The 20,710-nt window shown below is 59.0% G+C and overlaps 1 protein-coding gene across 12 annotated transcripts in view; it reads left to right on the top strand.

Moving 5' to 3' along the window:
• The window catches only part of MPRIP (myosin phosphatase Rho interacting protein), a 92,989-nt gene extending 73,275 nt beyond the window's left edge, over positions 1-19,714 (top strand). For 6 of the 12 annotated variants that reach the window (XM_061391293.1, XM_061391287.1, XM_061391290.1 and 3 more), the window contains 9 exons: positions 1,809-5,459; positions 7,905-8,052; positions 8,576-8,693; positions 9,606-9,765; positions 10,484-10,603; positions 10,887-10,973; positions 11,407-11,569; positions 12,269-12,354; positions 15,459-19,714. In XM_061391293.1, the coding sequence (XP_061247277.1) occupies positions 1,809-5,459; positions 7,905-8,052; positions 8,576-8,693; positions 9,606-9,765; positions 10,484-10,603; positions 10,887-10,973; positions 11,407-11,569; positions 12,269-12,354; positions 15,459-15,530 (4,605 nt within the window). In that variant the 3' untranslated portion in view covers positions 15,531-19,714. Of the gene's footprint in view, positions 1-1,808; positions 5,460-7,904; positions 8,053-8,575; positions 8,694-9,605; positions 9,766-10,483; positions 10,604-10,886; positions 10,974-11,406; positions 11,570-12,268; positions 12,355-12,713; positions 12,780-15,458 lie in introns of all 12 variants that reach the window. The other 6 variants (XR_009731337.1, XR_009731336.1, XM_061391288.1 and 3 more) reach the window with 6 other exon arrangements.
• Positions 19,715-20,710: the final 996 nt, after the last annotated feature.

The following is a 20,710-nucleotide window of genomic DNA, read 5'->3' as shown; positions in this document are numbered from 1 at the left end:
GGAGCCGCAGGTGTCTCACCAGGCAGGAGGGCATCTGGGCAGGGCAGGCTGGTGTGGGCTGCGAGTCCTGCAGTGCTCCAGGCCCTACTCCAGTTCTGGGGTACGGCACTCCGCTGCCCCCTTAGCAAATATGTGGTGGTGAGAGGTAACAGACAGATGAGCTCCAGGAAGAGCAAAGCAGGATGGTGGGACTGAGAACGCGAGTCTCGTCATCCAAGGCTGAGGGCGCCAGGTCCTGCACCCCGTCCCCCAGCACCAGGTTCCTTGTCTCTGTAGACCAAGACACGGTCCCAGAGGGCCCCCCGACTCTCCAGGCCCGAGTCGCTGTGGTACGTCTCTGCATTTGCAGACTGCAGCACAATGGTTTCCTTGGTCCGGTGGACCTTCGGGGCAGTCTGTCCTCCTGCCCCCTCTGCAACACCCTCTGGTGGACATTTTTTCTGCTTTGCTTTTTCCCGGCTTTGGCCTCAGCCCGAGGTGCCCCATGTGCCCTGGGCCCTCCTCCCAGCCTTCAGCCATGGTTGTTGCCATGCCCAGTTCAGACCCTGAGGCCCTGGGACCTGGTATGGGGGCACCCCTCTTTCCTGCACATGTCACTCCAGGACTTTCTGGGACATCTGTGCAGAGACCCTGCAGGTTTGGGGAGCACCTTTTAAAACCCCGGTTGGGCTGCTTGCCGACATCAGGCCGAGAAGATACTGGCAGCAGATTTTGCACATTGCTAACCTCAGAACCCACCTGTGTCTGACCCCAGGCCAGACATGTTAATACTTCCCTGCCAGGTCAGAGGGCGGTTATTCTTAACCTCCTCTGCTTTCACTGTGCTTATGATCTCAAGTCTGGGTGAGCGAGGAGGGCCTCTAGGGTTACGGGTGAGGACGGTAATGGTGGCGGGTGGGCGCCGTGCTGCCAGCCGGGAGGAGGAGCTGGCACGTGTGGCCGTGGACTGTCTCTTAACTTACATAACTGAGTGTCACACCTGTGGCTTCCCCGCCAGCATACCTCGAGGGAGCCATGGGCAGGCCAGTTCTCAGGCTGAGCTGTTCTCACTCCCTTCGTGTTCTTGTTTTTTCCTCCGTTAATTAGTTCTGTGTATTTTGCATGCCTTTCAGTTTGAGGAGTTTCGTTTCAATTGTTTTATTTTCTGCACGCTTCACTTTGTTATTTTGAACTCCACAAAGGTTTGTTTGTTTTGTTAACTCTCACGTTTTTCTCCATGGTTTCCGTTCCCCCTCGTTTTGTCTTCTTGCAGGTAGAGGTTAGTTCTTCCTGTCACTGTGGAGGACGGGCGCCACCTCCCACACGAGTGTCTCGGATGTCACCTCACTGACGTCCACCAGCGGTGCCGCCCTTCCTTCTCCTGTCCCAGAAGGAAGGGGCAGCGTGTCGGGTGCTGCGCTCTTGTGGGGTTTGTGGTCTAGAGCCATGTGCCTTTTGTTTTGCAAAACAAATGATGCTCTGCTCTGCTCCTGCCCCCGCCTCCTGCCAGAGTCTCTCGTCCCGCAGTCTTCGTTTGCTTACCACTCTGCTCCATTATTCAGTTTTGTTTGGTTTATTTCTCCTAGAAGCTGTGCTGTTAGAGCTGTTTTGATGTTACTGTTCATGTTTTCTGTTTATCTGAAAACAGCTGCTTACCAAAAAATTGAGATGATTTGTTAGTTTTTTTTAAATGGGGAAAAAAAAATTGTGCAAAGGATAAAAGACAGACCCACAAAGGAGCCTTTCTGTGGTTGACCCTGGCCAGAGGTGTGACACTCAGAACTGGGAGGCCGAGTGTTACTAACACGTGTTTCATCGGTTTTTTTAAGACCGAAGTGGCCACCTCCCCGTCCGGCACCTGGCAGAGGCTCCACAGAGTCAACCAGGATCTGCACGGCGAGCTGGAGGCCCAGTGCCAGCGCCAGGAGCTCATCACACGGCAGATTCAGGCCCTGAAGCGCAGCTACGGGGAGGCCAAGGATGCGATCCGGCATCACGAGGCCGAGATCCGGAGCCTCCAGGTGCGGCTGGGCAACGCTGCCGCCGAGCTTGCCATCAAGGAGCAGGCGCTGGCCAAGCTCCAGGGCGAGCTGAAGCTGGAGAAGGACAAGGTGCGAGAGCAGCTGGAGGAGTGGCAGCAGAGCGAGGCCGCGCTCAGCGCCCAGCTGCGCACCAGCGAGCGAAAGCTCCAGAGTGCAGAGGCCCTGCTGCTGGGGAGGACTCAGGAGCTGCGGGACCTGGAACGGCAGCAGGCGCTGCAGCGGGACCGGCACAAGGAGGTACAGCAGTTGCAGGAGCGCATCACCGACCTCAGCCAGCAGCTGGGTGCCAGCGAGCGGGCCCAGAGGCTGATGGAGGAGAAACTGCAGAGGAACTATGAGCTGCTGCTGGGGAGCTGCGAGCGGGAGAAGCAGGAGCTACTGCGGAGCCTGGCGGAAGCAGAGGACAGGGCCCGCGCCTTCGAGGGGCGGCTGCAGGAGCACGAGCACCGGGTGGAGGCGCTGCAGGAGGAGAAGCTGAGCCCCGGGTCCGAGGGCAGCGAGGCAGTGCAGCGGCTGGAGGAGCAGCTGGAGATGAAGGAGGCCAGCATCCAGAAGCTGGCCGAGCATGTGCAGAGCCTGCGCGATGAGCGCGACCTGACGCAACAGCGCTTCCAAGAGCTGCTGGGCCGTGTCACCCTGTCCGATGGGGATGTAGCTGCACTGCAGGAGAAGCTGAGGGGAAGGGAGGCTGACTACCAGAGCCTGGAGCACTCCTTCAGGAGAGTGGCCGGCCAGCTCCAGGGCGCACACACGAGGCTCCAAGAGAAGGAGGAGGAGCTGCGGCGCCTGCAGGACGCACACGAGAAGGCGCTGGAAAGGGAGGGGCGGGGCCTGCAGCAGGCTGTGCTGGGGCCGTCCACCCTGGGGAGCAGCCTAGATGAGGCAGACGGGAAGCTCCAGGCAGAGGGAGAGATCGAACAGCGAGTGGCCACAGAGTCTTTGGAGGATGTTGAGGACAGCCTTGCTCGTGTGGGCCTGCAGTGCCAGACTGCTGTCATGCCTCCGGGCCTGCCCTGCTCGGGGCTGGAGGACGTGGCCCCAGGGGAGGAGGAGCTGGGGGACAGCAGCCCCAGCAGAGACGAGAGCACAGTGCCCCTGAGGTCGGAAGTGTCCTCAAAACCTGACCAGGGAGCACCTGGCATTAAAAGGCAAAGAATCCGATTCTCCACGATCCAGTGTCAGAAGTACACCCACCCTGACGGGTGCGAGAAGACCGGAGCCAGCAGTGTGTCCTCAGACACCAGTCAGGAGCGCTCACCCTCGGAGGAAAGTATGTCATCGGAGGCTACCCCCAGTTCACTCCCCATGCCCAGTGACCCGGACGCTTACCTGTCCATCATCCACTCCCTGGAGACCAAGCTCTACGTCACCGAGGAGAAGCTCAAAGGCGTGACAGCAAGGCTGGAGAGCCAGCAGGGCCAGAGCCAGGAAGCGCTGCTTGTGCTACACCAGCAATGGGCTAGCACCGAGGCGCGGCTCTGCGAGCAGCTCCGAGCCAGCCTGCTCCAGGTCACCGCGCTGGCCGCCCAGCTGGAGCAGGAGAGACAGGCCAGGGCGGAGGCGGTCGAGAGCCATGTCGGGGAGCTCAGCGACTTCCAGGTGAAGAACAGCCAGGCCCTGGCTTGCCTGGAGAGCTGTCGAGAACAGCTGCGGTCCCTGCCAGGGGACGCAGGAGCGGGGTCCTTGGCTGGTCTGGAGAGCCTGCTCGTGGGTGCTGTCCAGGCCCTGCGTCCCAAGCCAGCTTCCACGGGGGAAACAGGCTTCTCGGAGGAGGAGAAGGCTCCATCCCAGCAGTTGCCACACATGCTGACACTGAGCGAGCAGGAGCAGCTGCAGCTTCTCTCTGAGCAGATAGCTCTGGAAGCCGCCCTCATAGACCAGATTGCAGACTCGCTACGGAACACAACGTCGGACGTGTCGCAAGTCTTCCTGGAGATCTCTCAGTCAGATCGGTGGCGGCTAGAGTCTGAAAGTGCTGTGGTCTGTCCGGGGGCCCCAGCAGATGCCTGGGCCAAGAAGGTGCTGGTGGATGGAGAGTTCTGGAGCCAGGTCGAGTCCCTGAGCCGGCACCTGGGCGGAGAGGCAGCCAGCGCCTTGGGAGGCAGGCAGCCGTGTGCCCGGCCAGCCCCAGCCCCTGCCCTGGCGGATGCCACATGGGTCAGGGCTGAGCTCAGTCTCGCCGCGTGCTCGATGAGGGAGTCCTTACACCGCAGGCTCCGGAGCGTCCAGGAGACCCTCCAGGGGACACAGGCGGCCCTGCAGCAGCACAAGTGCATGCTGCAGGAGGTCCTCGGGGCCTACCGGACCCCTGCCTTTGAGAGGGTGATGCAGCAGGTCTCGGAAGCCCTGCAGCTTCCACTGGGCACCAGAGACGGTGACCAGGTGTCCTGGGCCGGGCACCCGCCGGTAGAAGCACCAAGTCATCAGGGCCCAGCCGACTCCCTGGCTTGTCCCTTGTCCAGCCAGAGTTCTGGAGTCTTAGCTGCTATTCAGGAGGAGCTTGCCCTGCAGCTTAAAGATAAGGCCAGTCTCCTGGGGGAGATTTCTGCCTCCCTAACCTCGCTTCCCTCTGTGGAGGCACTTGGGGACTGTCGGAAGCTCCTGCAGGCATCCCAGCATCTCTCGCGCCGTGCTTGTCTGGGAGGCCTTGGCCAGTATTCTTCTTTATTAGTTCAGGATGCAATTCTTCAGGCTCAGGTGTGTTATGCAGCCTGCAGGATCCGGCTTGAGTATGAGAATGAGCTCCGGGGCTACAAAGAGTCCTGGCTGGGCCAGGGGGCCCCCTACCAGGGGCATGAGCAGGCCTTGGGGGCCCTGCAGGGGGAGTCCGAGCTTCTCCGCAAGCAGAAGGGCGAGTACTTGGACGAGATCGCCTTCACCCAAAGGGAGAATGTGGAGCTCCAGACCAAGGTCACCCAGCTGGACCAGCAGCAGAGGCATCTGGAGTTGGTGCATGGCGAGCACTGCGCGAGCCTGGCTGCCCCACCAGAGCAGTCCAAGGAGGAGGTGGTCCCAGTGGAGGGCCTGCTGCGGGCCGCATGTGGCGGGGTCTGGGGCCAGCCTGAAGCTGGGGCCAGGGCTGAGCAGGACCTGGGGGGGCGGCCTGTGGAGCAGGTGCAGGCCCTGGAGGCCAGGTTCCAGCTCAAGGTCCGGGAGCTCCAGACCATCCATGAGGAGGAGCTGCGGGCCCTGCAGGAGCACTACTCGCAGACCTTGCGGTGCCTGCAGGAGACTCTTTGCCACTACCAGAGCCACCCCCCTTGCGGCTCACTGGCCGAGGGCGAGGGCGAGGCCGAGTCCGTGGCGCGGCTGAGGGAGCGCGTCCGGGAGCTGGAGGCACAAGTGGACGTCCTGCGGGAGGAGCTGGAGCATCAGGACCCGGCGGGCGGTGTAGTCTCCCTGCAGGAGGAGCGCCAGAGGGACTTGGAGAGCCTCAAGGTCTCAGCGCGGAGTGGTCGGGGTGCAGCTGGGACAGGGTTCTCAGCTCCAAAGGCGCTGTTCCCCCTCGACCGCCTGTGGGCGTAGGGGGTCGCAGCAGAGCCCGGTGGGGGCCCCCCTCACCTCCAGGCCATGCAGACCTAGACTTGGCAAGGTTCCTCTCCTTCTAACTGTCCTGGGAGCGGAAAGCCGGGCTTGTCAAAGGACAGGGGTGTTTGCCACACAGTGTCAAGGGCCACTTCCCACCTCCACCCTCCCCAGGGGCCGCATCCAGTGGGGAGCCTTGTCTGGAATGGTGGTTCTCTCAAGGAGATGCAGCCTTCTTTTCTCCACAAGGTTAACACATCCATCCTGTTTCACACCCCCATTGGTGGGCAGGACGCCATGGCCCTGGCCTGTCCAGGTGACGTTCCCGGCCCTGGAGCATTCAGCTGTGTGGAGCTGCCTGGGCTTTGGGCTGCCTGCTCTTGGGCTTCTTACCACACGAATGCAGTAAACGCCAGGTTCCTCACATGTTCCCCTTCCTCTAGCCGGCACCACGTCCAGTGCTGAGGTGGCTCTGTGCTGCTGTGATAAGCACTTGGGCATTAGCAGGCACTTTGGCACCTGCCAGGCTGTTTGCACTGCCTTTTCCCAACTCAGTCCAAACCTTTTGAAAGCCATTCTGAATCCCAGGAGGTTTCAAGGTTTGATGGAAAGTGCTGCACGGTCCCGTGCGGTCAGGGCACACCAGCCTGGGTTTGAAAGTAACATCCCAGCTGCTTCCCCTGACACTCAGGGTCTGCGCAGTCAGCCTGAAGTCAGGAGGGAAGAAGCCCCTGTGCTGATGTGGGTGCATGCTGGGCCCCTGAGGGGATGTAGGCCAGGCTGAGGATTTGCGTAGCATTCTCTGTCCTGAGTCTGTTCTCGTTGGGTCCTCTGAGACATAGAAATTACAACCAAACTGCTTTCCTGGGTGCCGGGCTGACAGCAGTCACTTGAGGGAGACTGGAGTCTCTCCTGATAGCTGCAAGCTGGTGCCTTTTCTGGCACCTCTGCACAGTAGTCATTGAGGAACCGATTGACCCCAGGGTTCACTGTCTTAAAAGTTAGAATTGTGTTTACAGATTAACATATGCTCTCCAAGGAAGTACCTGAGTGTTTCTGTAAGAAGAGTTCTGACCCTTATCTTGAAATACTCTAAAACATTCCCATCAAACTATGACTTAGACCCTCCCCCGTGTGTTGACCGAGAGGCCATGCTGAACCAAAGCATGTGGGAGGGCAGCTCTGGGAGTCTCCAGGTGTCCAGGGGTGTGAGAGCTGCAAAGAGGAGACAGGGGCTCCATCTGGAAGCCACTGTGAGGAGGAATGCCCAGTGAGTGGTGGACAGCAGGTCTGTCTGCTCCTGTGGGAGTCAGACAGGTGCCCAGACACAGACTGGGTTCCTGGTATCCTTCCTGAATCCGGGCACAAGAAGATCCCCCAGATTTACATCAGAGGTGACGTGGCCACATTCTCGCAGCTCTGAAAGAGAACCGAGCAGCATGGTTCCTGCGCCTTACTTAGCGAAGCCCTCTCTTTTAGAGAGGTCCCAATGTGCCTCCATCCACAAAAGAGCTGCACAGACCAGCCCTGACGGCCACAGGCACACTCACCCATCCCGTGCAGGAGACTAACCTGATACGCCAGGCCTGGGGGATACAGAGTGGGTGTGTGGGGTAGTCGGACCACTTCTTAGCTCCCCAAGCCCACATCCAGGTCATAAACCAAGCCAGGCTGGAGCAAGGCTCAGACCAGGCCGGTGAGCGGTTCCGCCGTGACCTCGATGCGATGAGCAGAGGCGCCTGGTGATTAGCACCCCTCTTTGTACTCCTTCACAAGGAAAAGGAAATGTCCCACACCCTAATCTGATTCTTTCAGCGCATGCCTGAGAAGTTCAGTGACCATCTCAGAGTGGCCAGCTGGGCAGTGGCAGGGCTGGGCCCCCAGCTCCATGTTCTGGGTCACTGTCATTCACAGGGTCTCTCAGCTCCTGAGAGCTGACCAAGACTCATCTCTGTTCACAACTGTGCCCAACGCCCGGGGTATGGCGGTTCTGAGCACGTCAGTGGTTAACTCAGACCAGGCATGCCAGCCTCTGCCCATGCTCTCTGTCGTCGTCCTGTCAGGCCTACCTGCCAGTCACTCCATAAAGGGCCTGGCTGGGCCGTTTTTAATTCCACGGCAGCCTCCTCCTGCCCACAGTACCAGCTCTTTGCAGAGAAATGGAACTCAACCACAGGAATCAGGCAGGACTCACCGGGTGAACACCCTTTTCTAACTGGGAGTGAGTTGGTGCCGGGCTCTGCTCCAGAGAGCAGCTTCCCGCCCGGGGGCCAGGCAGGGTGGGGCTGTGGTCCTCTCGGTCACAGTTTGCTCAGGGAGCTGAAGGGAAGTGGGTAAAGCCCCTTGTGCACCTTTCAGGCCACGTGCGAGCGGGGGTTTGCAGCCATGGAAGAGACGCACCAGAAGAAGATCGAGGACCTGCAGAGGCAGCACCAGCGGGAGCTGGAGAAACTGCGGGAGGAGAAGGACCGCCTCCTGGCTGAGGAGACCGCAGCCACCATCTCAGGTGGGAGTCGCTCTCCCCAAGCTGGGCACCAGCTCTAACACTTCTCCAGGGGGACGGCTGGCTTAAGGAGCCCTTCGGGAGCTCATCAGCCCCGAGCCAGTCACATCTGTGCACCGGAGGGGCTGTCTTCGTCTTGTCAGCCTCTGCTGGTGCTTCTCTGATAGCAGACACTTCTGCAGGGCCTTGGTCCGTCAGAGCCTGGAGAGTCAGCACCAAGCACTGGGTCTCGGCGGGCGTTCCCTCCTTTGTGTTCCACAACAGCTTTGGGTCTTAGCACCGAGAGAGAAGACAGGCCAACCCGAAAGTCTGCTTGTTCTATATTATATTGGACATTTACGGAATCAGTTTTTTTTTTTTATTTAATATTAAAACCAAACCCCACCTGATCCCTTTTGTTGGGGAGTTCCCAGGGAATCTTCCTGGCCCAACTGCCAACAGGCCAAGCCTCAGCAGTGCGGGATATCCCCTTCCTGTTGGTCTCGCCCCAAGCTGCTCAGTACTAAGGGCCACATCCTGTCCACAGCTATCGAAGCCATGAAGAACGCCCACCGCGAGGAGATGGAGCGGGAGCTGGAGAAGAGCCAGCGGTCCCAGATCAGCAGCGTCAACGCAGACGTTGAGGCCCTGCGGCGACAGTACCTGTGAGTTGGGCCAGCTGGCTGGGCGGGCTGTGCCTTCCGCCTGTCTCTGTACAAGCCTCTGAGACGTGGGTCCCGGCAGCGCGGGTGGAGGCCCAAGGCACTGAGCCCACTCGGAGCCTCCTGTTCAAGGCGCCCCACGCCACCCTGGCTGGCCCAGCACTGCTCTCACGGCCCAAGTGGTCCCATTACTGAGCTGAACAGAAGCCAATCAGTAAAACAGAGAGAGTAAGATGCAGCAGAAGAGGTCTTACACAGTCATATCTTAAGGACCCACCTGGGAGAGCCCTGGATCCCTTCTCTCCGTCAGCTGCCGCTGCTTCAAAAGCTGGGGGGTGGGAGTGCAGATGCGGCCACAACCCCCACGTCTTCAAACAGCACTCACTGCAGTGCTGTCTGCCGAGGCAGCAGGGGGAGGCGTGTCCACCCCACAGCAGCTGTTGAGCTCTGCCGTCAGGGGAACCAGCACCCCTGGGAGCTTTCCCCTCGGCCACCGCAGGCCATGCAGAGCCGCCTTCAGGGGGGCCGCATTCACGGCAGAGGTGGGTGGGCAGCGGCAGCAGCTCACCTCAGCTGGAGGGGGTCTGTAGCCTCTTGGCCTTGGTTTTCCACATCTGCGTAGAGCTGGTGTAGGCTGTCAGCCAGGGCCAGAAATGGCCCAGTTCTGACCTCTGCACCTCTGAAACAGCGCGTTTTGGGTGTGAGGGTGAGGCTCTCCCAACCCCGAACCCCAGGAGAGTTCAGACTACTGCGGGATGGACGGAGCCACTAGGCTGGGCACACACCTGCAGCTGTGATGGGGCACGGGGCTCTCGTGGCTGCCTGGCCTGGTGGTGTCCCATTGTCCCTTGAGTTCGTGAAGGGGATGCTGGGCCCAGGGCGTGGCCAGAGGAGTGAGCGGTGCCCTCTCCCCAGGGAGGAGCTGCAGTCCGTGCAGCGTGAGCTGGAGGTCCTCTCAGAGCAGTACTCGCAGAAGTGCCTGGAGAACGCCCACCTGGCCCAGGCTCTGGAGGCCGAGCGACAGGCCCTACGGCAGTGCCAGCGTGAGAACCAGGAGCTCAATGCCCACAACCAGGTGAGCCTCACGGGGCCCTGCTCTGCAGGCACCACCCGATGTCCGGCTTCACCAGGGTGTGGGCAGAAGTCACTGCCGCTGCTGGCTGCTAGCCTAGGGCTCTGTTTCTCGTCACTGTGTGGTTGGGGCCCAGGGCTTCATCCCCAAGGCTGGGACTGTGTTTAAACACCTCCCAGTCAAGACCATACAGTGCTCACATGGGATTTTGTCAGATTATTCTCTTAAAACATGCCTGCTGCTTAGAAAACTGGGGCACACTTAAAATATTTGCTGATGGAACAGCTCAAGGTAGGTCTAGTCTGAAGACAGCTGCTCTGTGTGCACTGGACCACTCATCCTCCCAAGGCACCGAGCAGACAGGCCTGTCAGCCTGGCCCCGGCTCGAGACCCTGGGGCCTGCAGCTGTTCGCCTGGTCACTGCAGTCGCCCAAGGTGACCACCTGTCAGCTGGAGAGAAGGAACACGAAGTGAGGGCTGAGGGCAGCGAAAGGCCCCAATCCTGCAGAGACGGGGACACGGAGCTGCTCAGCGCCGGCTGTGGTGACAGGGGGCTGGGAGCGCAGCTCCTGCCGGGGCAGCTCCGTGGAAACCTCTGGCCCGTGCACACGGCTTCTGCACAGGTGTCACAGCTCACATGCTCGCTCCGACGCCCGGCTGCGCCGTGACCACAGCCCTAGGCCGCTCTGAGAGCAGCTTGTGGTTGTGTCGCTGTCTCCAGGAGCTGAACAACCGCCTGGCTGCAGAAATCTCACGGCTACGGACACTGCTGACTGGGGACGCCGGTGGCGAGGCCGCTGGTTCGCCCCTCACACAGGGCAAGGACGCCTACGAGTTAGAGGTATGGCTCAGAGCCAGGCCCTTCACCAGCTTGCGGCACACGAGTCGCACGTGGGACCAGGGGTGGCCCCAGCTTACGGGAAAACCCAAGTCACGCCAGGACACAGAGAACAGTTAGCCGCCAGACAGCATGGGACCTCTCGAGGCCCCAGGGACCTTTACATTTAACCCACCCTCACTCCCTTGCCCCTCTCCCTGGTTTCCACCACATCACAAGTGCTGACCTCCAAAACGGAACACTGAGCAGCTGCGTGATACTGCAGCTCCCTCATTTCTCTCTCTAGGTCTTGTTAAGGGTCAAGGAATCAGAAATTCAGTACCTGAAACAGGAGATCAGCTCCCTCAAGGACGAGTTACAGACAGCTTTGCGGGTAATGCACGTCCCATGAGGGCCTGGAGGGTGGGGCCACGTGGGTCGAGATCACACACACAGGCTCAAGTGCGTTCACTGTCAGGAGTGTTCTGGATGCTGGCCCTCGGGCGGGGCAGCGGACATGAGGGAGGGCAGTCCTGCCCCCGCCTGGCGGGGCCCAGGGCCCCAGCACACGGCCATTTCCTGCGGGTGCTCCTGGAGGCGGACTCACTTGGGGTGGCCAAGACCGGGGTTTCCAGCCTGAAGCACAGAGGTGCTCTCAGGGTCAAGGCAGCACCAGCCTGCCCAGAGCCGGGGCCCTGCCATGCCTGTTGTACTTTGTGTCTGGTTTCTGCCTCCGCAAGGTGTGGTCAACCTGCTTCCTCTGCTTCTGGAGGCATCCCTAGTCCAGCCTGTCTGTAACCACTCTCTGCTGTCCTTTTGTCCCCAAGGATAAGAAGTACGCCAGTGACAAGTACAAAGACATCTACACAGAGCTCAGCATCGTGAGGGCGAAGGCCGACTGCGACGTCAGCAGGTTGAAGGAGCAGCTGAAAGCCGCCACGGAAGCACTGGGTGAGAAGTCCCCGGAGAACCCACCTGTGTCCGGATATGGTGAGTCCTGCAGCTCTGGATTCTCTCTCTCGAAATTGGGTGGTCGGGCTGCTGGCCCTTGATCCAGCAGAGGAGCCCTCTCTGTGTCAGACTCTCTCCCTGGCTGCATGGGCAGGGCATGGCGGGTGCCAGCTCACAAGGGACAGTCACTCTTCAGTACACATGTTCACGACAGCAGGCCATGTTTCTCGTTTTCCTGACGGACTCCCAAAGCAGGCAGGCCACAGGCAGCAAAGTTCAGCTCAGGTGTAACACCAGCTGCTTCAGAGGAGTCTGGGGGCCAGAGGACTTGGGTTACCCAGAAGCGCACGCATCCTGTGACCTGGCACTTCACACAGGAGCACAGAGCTGGCTCAGCTTCCACAGTCGCGGGGCTGGCCCACTAGTCACCACGCAGCTCTTCACAGGAGACGGGGAGCGAGCCTTCAGTACAGAAAGCTAGAGCCCGGGATCTTGGGAGGGCAGGCAGCAGGGGCCCAGCAGCAGCGGGGCCGCAGCCAGCCTGGGGCCGCAGTCATCCTCCACGCCTCCCTGTGCCTTGTTCTGAGGATCTTATGACTTACGGTTATGGGCTTGGCATTCCCCTGGTTTGTGATGGAGATGTCACGTGGGTGACGATGCTAAGCTGGGAAGCCCTCAGACTTGTGTGTTCTGGGGGTTTTACAAAACTAGCACCGTGTGCCCTCTTCATCTTCTCAGACATCATGAAGTCCAAGAGCAACCCCGATTTCCTGAAGACAGACAGGTCATGTGTCGGCCGGCAGCTCAGAGGCCTCAGGTCCAAGGTGAGTCTGGGGGTCTTCCCTGGGTGTGCAGAGCCCACCAGGGGCTGCACGGAGGGTCCCCAGGGTGCCTCAAGTCATGCACATCCCACTGGGTCGGTGCTGGGGCTTCAGGCCAAGTGCCCCTTGCACAGCAGCAGGACTGTTTCCTCGGTGACGGCAGGGCTCCCGGGGGCCGTCCTGCCATCTGGACCGCGCCTCGCACGTCTGCAGTTCACACTGACGCCGTCCGCTCAATTTCCTCCACATGGGCCCCTGCCCCCTGCGCACCCCTCGGGAAGGTGGGCGGAGGGTGGGGTGCCCAGCTTGTTGCACTTAGGATTTACTGTGTGTGTGTCTTGTTTTTGCTCTTCCCCTGACAGTCCGTAATTGAGCAGGTCTCATGGGATAACTGAAACGACCCGCTTCCCGGCCCCCCTGTCGTGTAGGTAAACCTCCTCTCACGCCACTCGCCTGCTGCCCGCGAGGAGCGCTGCCTGCATGCACTGCTCACTCCTCCACAGGAGCTCGTTTTCCCGTCATTCTTGTTCCTCCTGCTCAGCAGCACAGACAGGATCCATGTGAAGTTTCTTAACTTCTTCCGGGAAGTTAACTGTAACCTCTTAACAGAGGGGTGCTCCCCCAGCCTGGTGGGCTGCCCAGAGCCACATCCTGGGGGGCACAGGCATTGTCAGCCCTTCATCCCGCGTGTTGAATGGTGTGTGCTTACGTTCTCTTGGGACACCTCTTCCCTCTGTCAGGAGGCAAACTTGACAAGAACCTCCCATCGCTGAAGTAGTTCCCACTCCCCACCCCCAGGATTGACAGGCCAAGGGGGCTGATGCCTCATGCCTGTAGCTTGGCAGATGCTCAGCAGAGCACGGGGACCACAGGCGCTAGGGGCTGAGCGTTTTCCAGCCCGGAGGACCCAGGCACCTCAGAGGACAGGAGGCACGGGCTGAGCACTGGCTGCCTGACTCCAACACTGTGCCTGTTCACTCCTGGCTCCCACAGGGCTGGGTGTCCAGGGCCCGAGTCACTCCTGAGTGGGTTCACCAGCTCAGCTGAGCTGAGCTTGTTGATGCCCCGGTGAGGAAGCTGAGGGCAGCGGGGATGCTGATGGGGCCTCGGGGCCAGACAGCAGGTGCCAGCTTGCCAGGCTGCAGGGGCCGCCTCAGGAGGAGCTGAGCCCAGCGGTCTGTCCTCAGCCCACTCTGTTCCTTATAGTCCTGAGCCGCTTCCCACCAGATGTGGTTCATGGTCAGAATCTTAGTTGGGGCTTTTTTTTTAAATGTGGAAGCAGTTCTGTTCAGCAAACCCAGGCTGCTTCTTTGGTTTCTGGTTTTCTTATTGACGAGTCTTACTTCCTTGTCTGAGGCTGGCCTGTCTTTGCTACAGGTTCACCGTGGGTGCTGTGGGCCTTCTGCCGGTGCCTGTAAACAACAGGCCCCTCAGGGAAGCCTTGATCCAGTGAGCCCGCCTCCTCAGGTGGACTACATGCCAGGGGAAATAAAGTACTTTGCAGGACTTGCCCAGCAATCCAGTGGTTAGGACTTGGCACTCTCAGTGCCAGGACTCAGGTTCAGTCCCTGGTCGGGAACTAAGATCCTAAAAGTAGTACAGCAAGAAAAGGAGTTTGGGCTCTGGACAAAGGGCCAGATCTCTGTTCACAAGGCCTCTGCAGAGGTGTGCTGGGAAGGCCTTGCTCGCTGGTGAAGGCAACGGCAGGAAGCGAGGGCAGGTCTGTCTGGGGCTCTCGGCAAGGCTGGACCAAGTGAGTTGGGGGAAGCTCAGGGACAGGGTTCCCTAGAGTCACGTTGGAGTAGGTTTGGCTTGGCAAGTTTTCGACATAAGAACAGGGTTCTTGCTGGCCCAGGGACAAGCTGGGCCCTTGCTGTCTTCCTCAGGGACACCACTGGCCATGGCACTGGGCCTATGACGTGCTGTCAACAGCCAGCCAGCCAGCCACACAGGTCCCGTGTGGCCCTCTGTCCTGATGTGTTTGTAACACCCCCACCCCCGGCGGGGAGACAGGAATTAAGTCACCCAGAAGCTAACCGTGTCCCTGGGGCTTTCTGAACCAGGGTCTGCTCTGTGGATGTCTGCCTTTCCTGTGGGCGCTCTCTGTACCTGCCTCCCTCAGGGACGGGAGGGCTTGGCCCCGCTGGGTCAGCAGCTCCTCGTCTTAAGAACAGCCGGGCTTCTCTGGGACTGAAAGCAGACGGGACATGTCCAGGCTCCTTGGGGGGAGCCCCGTCTGGGCGGCTGCACGTGGAGTCACAGAGGTGCTGGGTGGGCAGCAACTGGCCCCTCCCAGCCTGTGACAGGGCTCGGAGGCCTCTGTCCTCGGGTCTGGGTAGTTGGCGGTCTGCTGCCACTTAGGGAAAAGGAAGGTCCCAGCTAAAACTGTGTGGGTGGCAGGTGCCAGGGCCAGCCCCTGGGTGAAACTGGGTGCTGTGCCACTGACCTGAAGCAGGCATGCTTGGGAGCAGAGTCTCGAGAGCACGTGAGGCCCTCGTGCACATTAAAGCGCGTGTCAGTGAGACGTGGGCTTATCCCCTTCCTGACTCGGTGGCGGCAGAATTAAAAAACAGGCGAGCAGCACTGTCCTGGGTGTAGCTGGGGCCCCAGGGAAAGCGGACCCAGACCTGCCTCATGCTCAGGGAAGCCTGCACGTGCCACGAGGGTCTGCACGTCCTTCACCTTTACCAAGGTGCACATGCACACGGGCAGGCTTCCGTCCTGAAAGGCTCAGGAATGGCCTCCATGTCCCCAAGCCCCAAGAGAAACCAGCAGGGCCCGTGAGGCCCGGGAGCGGGGAGGCTGTCCATCTTGGAGCACGCTCGGGGCCTCCCGGGGCCAGACATGGGCACAGAAGGTGCCTCCTTGTTCTCCGCAGGGTCTTCTCTGCAGCGCCACTGGTCTCATCCTTGCTTGTTGACAGAGCCCTAAGCTCAGCATTGGTCTTGTTTCTGACTTTTTCTTTCTCGTCCAGTAACACCACTTCCTCGGGGGCCGTGACCCTCCTCGCACACCCACTAACCCCCTGGGGCCCCGCGCAGTGCCTCACCACTGGCCGCCTGCGCCATGCAGGGCTGAGGCCAACAGCCTGTCTGTTTCTCCACCAGAGTCTGAAGGAAGGCCTGACGGTGCAAGATCGCCTGAAGCTCTTTGAGTCCCGGGACCTGGAGCGCGACTAGTTGCCCCTGTGCAGCTTGGACACACCTCCTGGCCACAGCCCCCGTGCCACTCCTGTCCACCTCTTTTTTTATTGTCGTCCTTGTTCTTGGTGTCGTCTGCGTTGACTGTGGTTGGATGCATGAGAGACTGGCCTGTGGGTGGCTCGCTCCACTCCCTGTGGTCTTCATCCAAGCTTTCCCTGGTTTCTGCAACCTGCCCCGCCTTGCCCTGGCTCTCTGTCAGTATTACGGCCCAGCAGCCTGGGATAAGCTAGCTTTGTCTCACCCCACGTGCAGGTGGGGCAGGAGGGGCCACAAGGCTGTGCTGTGGGTCCCGTGCTGACAGCTCGTAGCCCAGGGAGGCCCTGGAAGCCCAGGGTGGGGCTGAGCCTGCACCTGCCCCGTGGGCTTGGGGCGAGGGCAGCAGCTCTTACACATCCACTGACACCGCTTAGAGCCGCACCCCAGACCGCCGTGGTAAACCCTTCACAGCCTGGGAAATGCTGAAAGCAGCCACTCCTATTTTTGTCTGTTTTTTATTAAATCTTGCACAAAACCCGGCCCCTCTCATTCCTTCCTATGCTCATTCTCTCTTGGTCACCAGGAACCCTACTTTTTTCACATGAGGTGGACACTGCCCTGCAGCCTGGGTTCCAGACTGGACTCACAGTGACAGCACGTTTCCTCAGTGTCACTGCAGGAGGAAGCTCGCTCACCCCTCAACCTTTCTGGAAAGAAGCCCCCTCTTGCTTTGGGGAAGGTTGACCGGAGACCCTGTTATGTCAAGAAGGCAGAGAGGATGTTGGAGCTAGATGGAAACCAGCCGTTGGCACGTGTGCTCACTTGAGCTGAGGCCCAGGGCACCGGGGCACCCATGCTGGGCTGCACCCGCGCTTCTGTGTTCTCAGTGGCTGCCACCAGGCATCGTCCAGCACTCCATAGGAACTAATCCTGTGTGGACGGGAGCAGGGACACAGCCCCAGGGGGAGCCTGCGCGGCATCTGGTCGGCACTTGGGTGAGGGCCACAGTCTTGGGGTACGCAGGTACTTTGGGGGTGAAAACGTACACATCGTTGTGCAGTTTCTAGATGAACCATGAGGCCACGTGGGGTGTCCCTGAAGGCAGGGCAGAGGCCCGGGGGTGTAGAGCACGCAGCCCTGCCCACCTTCTTGCTGCGACAGCTCAGAGCACCCGGCTGCAGGGCCTTCCCTGTTCCTGATCCTGTGCTGGCCACTGTATCACTGCTGTTGGTCCATGCTTGCAAAAGTTCCTTAACCCTGCTCATCAGACACCCCCTACACCAGCACGTCTCAGAGCCGCCTGTGTGGGTGACAGCGCCGAGGGTCTGGCGGGGCCGGGGGCGGGGGCGGGGCCCGGGCCCTCTGGGCACTGAGACTGTGCCACCGCTGCCTCCTTCCAGGGTGCAGGGTCTGCACGGAGCTGCTCTGTCTGCCTGTGGGCCACATGCTGCCACTCATCCGGGCAAAGGAGCTTCTAGCCCCGTGTCTCCATCAGTCAACCTGGGGTCTGACCTAGCACTCCACAGGGGCCCCCGCACCCAAGGTGGCAGGGCTTGCCTCTCTGGAGGCGGCCAGGAGCCACACTGCAGAAGCTTGGGCCACAGGGGCTCCCCAAACACCCACCCTCTGCCCCGGGCAGTGCTGGCCATCGACTTAAGGTGAGGGCTGTGCATGGCTGGAGGAAGCAGGCTGGACACGGGTCCCTGCTCTGCAGTGTCCTTGGCACACCCCCTACAGGCACCCCAGCTCTTTGACGGGGGTCAGCAGACCCCAGCTCGACGGGGGCCCGCCACGACTGCAGAGGAGGAAAGAGCACAAGTGCGGGGCAGCCTTGGAGGTGGTCTCTGTGCTGGCAGAGAAAGGGTGCCTGGGGGGCTGTGGACAGGGAGGCACGGGTGACCCCAAGCCCAGGGAGCTCCAGCCCTGACCCCACAGGGAGAGCGTCCCCATGTCCCCAAGGATAGGAGGAGACCACTGCGTCTACTCTTCCTATAAACATTCACTCCTTCCCTGGGGATCTGCAGGCACCTGCATCTGAGCCGCCACACCTGCCTAGGGGACAGCCGGACAGTGTGGTGTCACCTGACCGCTGTGTGCCTGCACACCTTCAGCACAAGTGCCAGGTTCGTGCCTCCTCCGGTCGTGCATTCCGCCAGCCACCGGCAGGGCTGAAAGCCAGCGTTCTGGTGACCATGCTGGCTGCAGTGCGACACTCGGGCTTGTGCCATTGGGCGTCAGAACCAGTGTGGCTTTGTGGGGGGAAGCGATGGCCATGCTGGGGAGACCGGTGGAGGCCGAGCTGAGGCTCAGCAGGTGGGAGGAAGAGAACGCAGGAAGGCCCAGCCCCCGGCCAGAGACGTGGAGCCTGTCACTCGCAGCATCCAGACCCACGAAGAGCGGGAGCAGCAGTTTGTATGAACGCGCACTTGTGATCCTCAGGGTCTGCCTGAGCGAGCCGAGGCCGACACCCACAGGGCCACTGTCCTGCGAAGGGACCGCCGCCACCTCGCTGCGCCCGCCCAGCGGCCCCGAGCGCAGGGCGCCTGGGACACTCCTGCAGCGGGCCTGCCGTCCTCTGGCGGCGCGGGGCTGCCCTTCTGTCTTCACACGTCCACACTGTCGCCAGGCTCTACCCTCCACAGCCCGAGGGGAGGCCTTGAAACCACGCGTTTCGGTACCCTGATAGAAGACGGGACGGAAACCCAGGAGGGAAGCGAACTCTCAGTCTCTCGAGAGCAGCAAGTTCCTCTGTAAAGGGAAGGCCTGCCCTTCCCTGAGCACACGGTGGCCCGGACACACAGTGCCCGCCCCTCCAGGCCCCTCAGGCGGCTCCCTGCTCCTCTGTGTGCAGAAGTGGGACGTGCAGAGCAAGCGGTGTCCACAGGGCTCGGGGTCACTGCAATGGATTTCTGTGTGGGTGGGTTTTTTCCTTATACAAGCACCGCTTTTTAAGACAAGAAGAAACAGCTTGGGTACGACACAGTTCCAACCAACATGACAAGGAAACATTTTTACTGACTGACCTACCTTTTATAAAGCCTGAGTCATTTAATAGGTGGTTCTGTTTCTTCCTGAAAGGTCTCAGTAATACCTGTTCCTCGTTCTTGGGAAAGTCACTCAAAGTCTTGAGGGAAAACCAAGACTGCACCCAAGAGGGTGCAGGAGCGCCTCTCTGCCCAGGCTGTGCACGGCAGGCCGCGCCGGCAGCCGCCGCCTCAGGGTCTGTCGGCACTGCGGCTGCGTGGAGGCCACGCGCTCTGGGCCTCGCGTGGCGGCTTCACACTGCCGCCCCTCCACCACACGGACCCGCGGGCCCGGGGCTGAGCCTCCTGCCATGCTGCCTGTCCGCCAGATGTCCCTGCCGCCCACCCTTACCTCTCCACAGCGAGCCGCAACACACGTCTGCGTTTTATTTCATAGGAAGTTGGGAACAGAGTACAAAGAACACAAAACTCATTCTTGTTTATGTTTGTATCACAGCCAATTGATTTTAGGATTTAACCTTAGTAACAACGTTATCTACTGACTGTTAGGATTCAAAACCAGTTAAGTGATAAGAGTTTTCCTAAGTAGTATTTATAAAATATAAGGTTCCTCAAAGATTTTCCTCACAGACACAGTTCCATCAGGGTGACTGTCTCAACCCAGACTCGAGACAACACATGCTGTGCCTGACTGCTGGGCCCAGGCAGTCCCCAGACAGAATGGGGACACGGAGACAGTGGCTGCCGCTGCGACACGTCTGTGGATGATCCCTGGCGGCAACCATGCCTACCCCCACCGGCTGTTCATTCAGGGGGCACGTGCTCAGAGAACGAGCCTGCATCGCTCTGTGCTGATGCTAAAAGAGAATGCTCATCAGACAGGGCTGCACTCAGACCCCGAGAGCCCGCCCTTGGAAGGCCCAACCCTCGTGGGGGCAGCAGGGGCCCCAGGAAAAGAAGAGCCCGGTCAGCTTGCTGCTCTCTGACAATTCAAAACTTTTACCATTTAGTTTGAGGCTCCTTTTTAAAAACAAAATTTCTGATCAGGTGTTCGCTAAAACTGAAGTGTTACTTTGTCAAAATATTTATTCCTTTGTGTGACATGCTAGATTCCCATGGATGTAGCTGATCATTTCTACTGTAAATATTACCTAACTTTACATAAACGATGTCATAATAAACTATTTTTGCATCACCCTTTGTATGCTGTGAACAGAGGTTTTGTTTAACGGAAGGACACAAAGCAAAACAAGCATTTAGGCCAAAAGTCAGAATCTGGGTCAGGAACCTAGAGGTTTATAATGGAGTTTTGGTTTAACTTTTACAAAACCCATTTTTTTAAGTTTTGGGTGAGTTGTCAACATTTTAAAATCAGATTTCACATGTTCACACACAGTGAATAGTTAAAAATATTTTACACGCATAATCTAATTAAGACACACTGGCTCAGTTATAGGAACTTTCAAGGGGCCAAAAGGATGGAAAGAAATACCAACCAGAAGAAGGAACTAACTGCCCCACCCCTGCCCCCTTCTAGCAGCTTTATTTGCAGCAGCTTTCCTTTCCGTTTAAAAAAACACGCACCCTACATTATGAGCTAGGAGGCACGCACACCCAGCCACAACCTGCGTCACAAAAGAATGTGCCCTTCCTGGGACATACTCTCAAGTCTCTATCCCACTGCATTTTTAAAGTTCTGGCTGTGACCTGCTATATAAATTTAAAATAAGAAACTGCCTCCCCCACCCTGACTCCCAGCAATACTAGCGCTGTTGGAATAAAATGTGTGAAAATGTGGGGATCCAAACTTTCACTCAGCTAAACACTAACTAAAGTTTGAATATTAGAAATCAACTGTGGTATCTGTAAAAGGTAACCAAAGTAAACTTAAGATGCAAACATTTCCAGCACTGGTTCAACTGTTGACAAGATGTTTCAATAGTCTTTTTACCCATTTAAAAAATTATTCTGGTCAAACAAATGTACACATGGCTTTGGGACACTGATGTAATACAGCGATGTTCAGCTTTAACACACATTGTATTTTAAAGCAATATAAGTACAATTTTAAAAATCAGTTGGCAGTTGGGATAGTGATAAAGACACTCAACAAATGAGGCACAGAAGAGCGCACCCTCAACATTTCAGGACAGCTAGGAAAAACCCAGTTGCCATCACACTCGACGGGAAGACTGA

Source organism: Bos javanicus, chromosome 19, assembly GCF_032452875.1.
Source record: "Bos javanicus breed banteng chromosome 19, ARS-OSU_banteng_1.0, whole genome shotgun sequence".
Classification (NCBI taxonomy): Eukaryota; Metazoa; Chordata; class Mammalia; order Artiodactyla; family Bovidae; genus Bos; species Bos javanicus.
The sequence above is the reverse complement of the archived record's forward strand: the minus strand, read 5'-3'. Positions and strand labels throughout refer to the sequence as shown.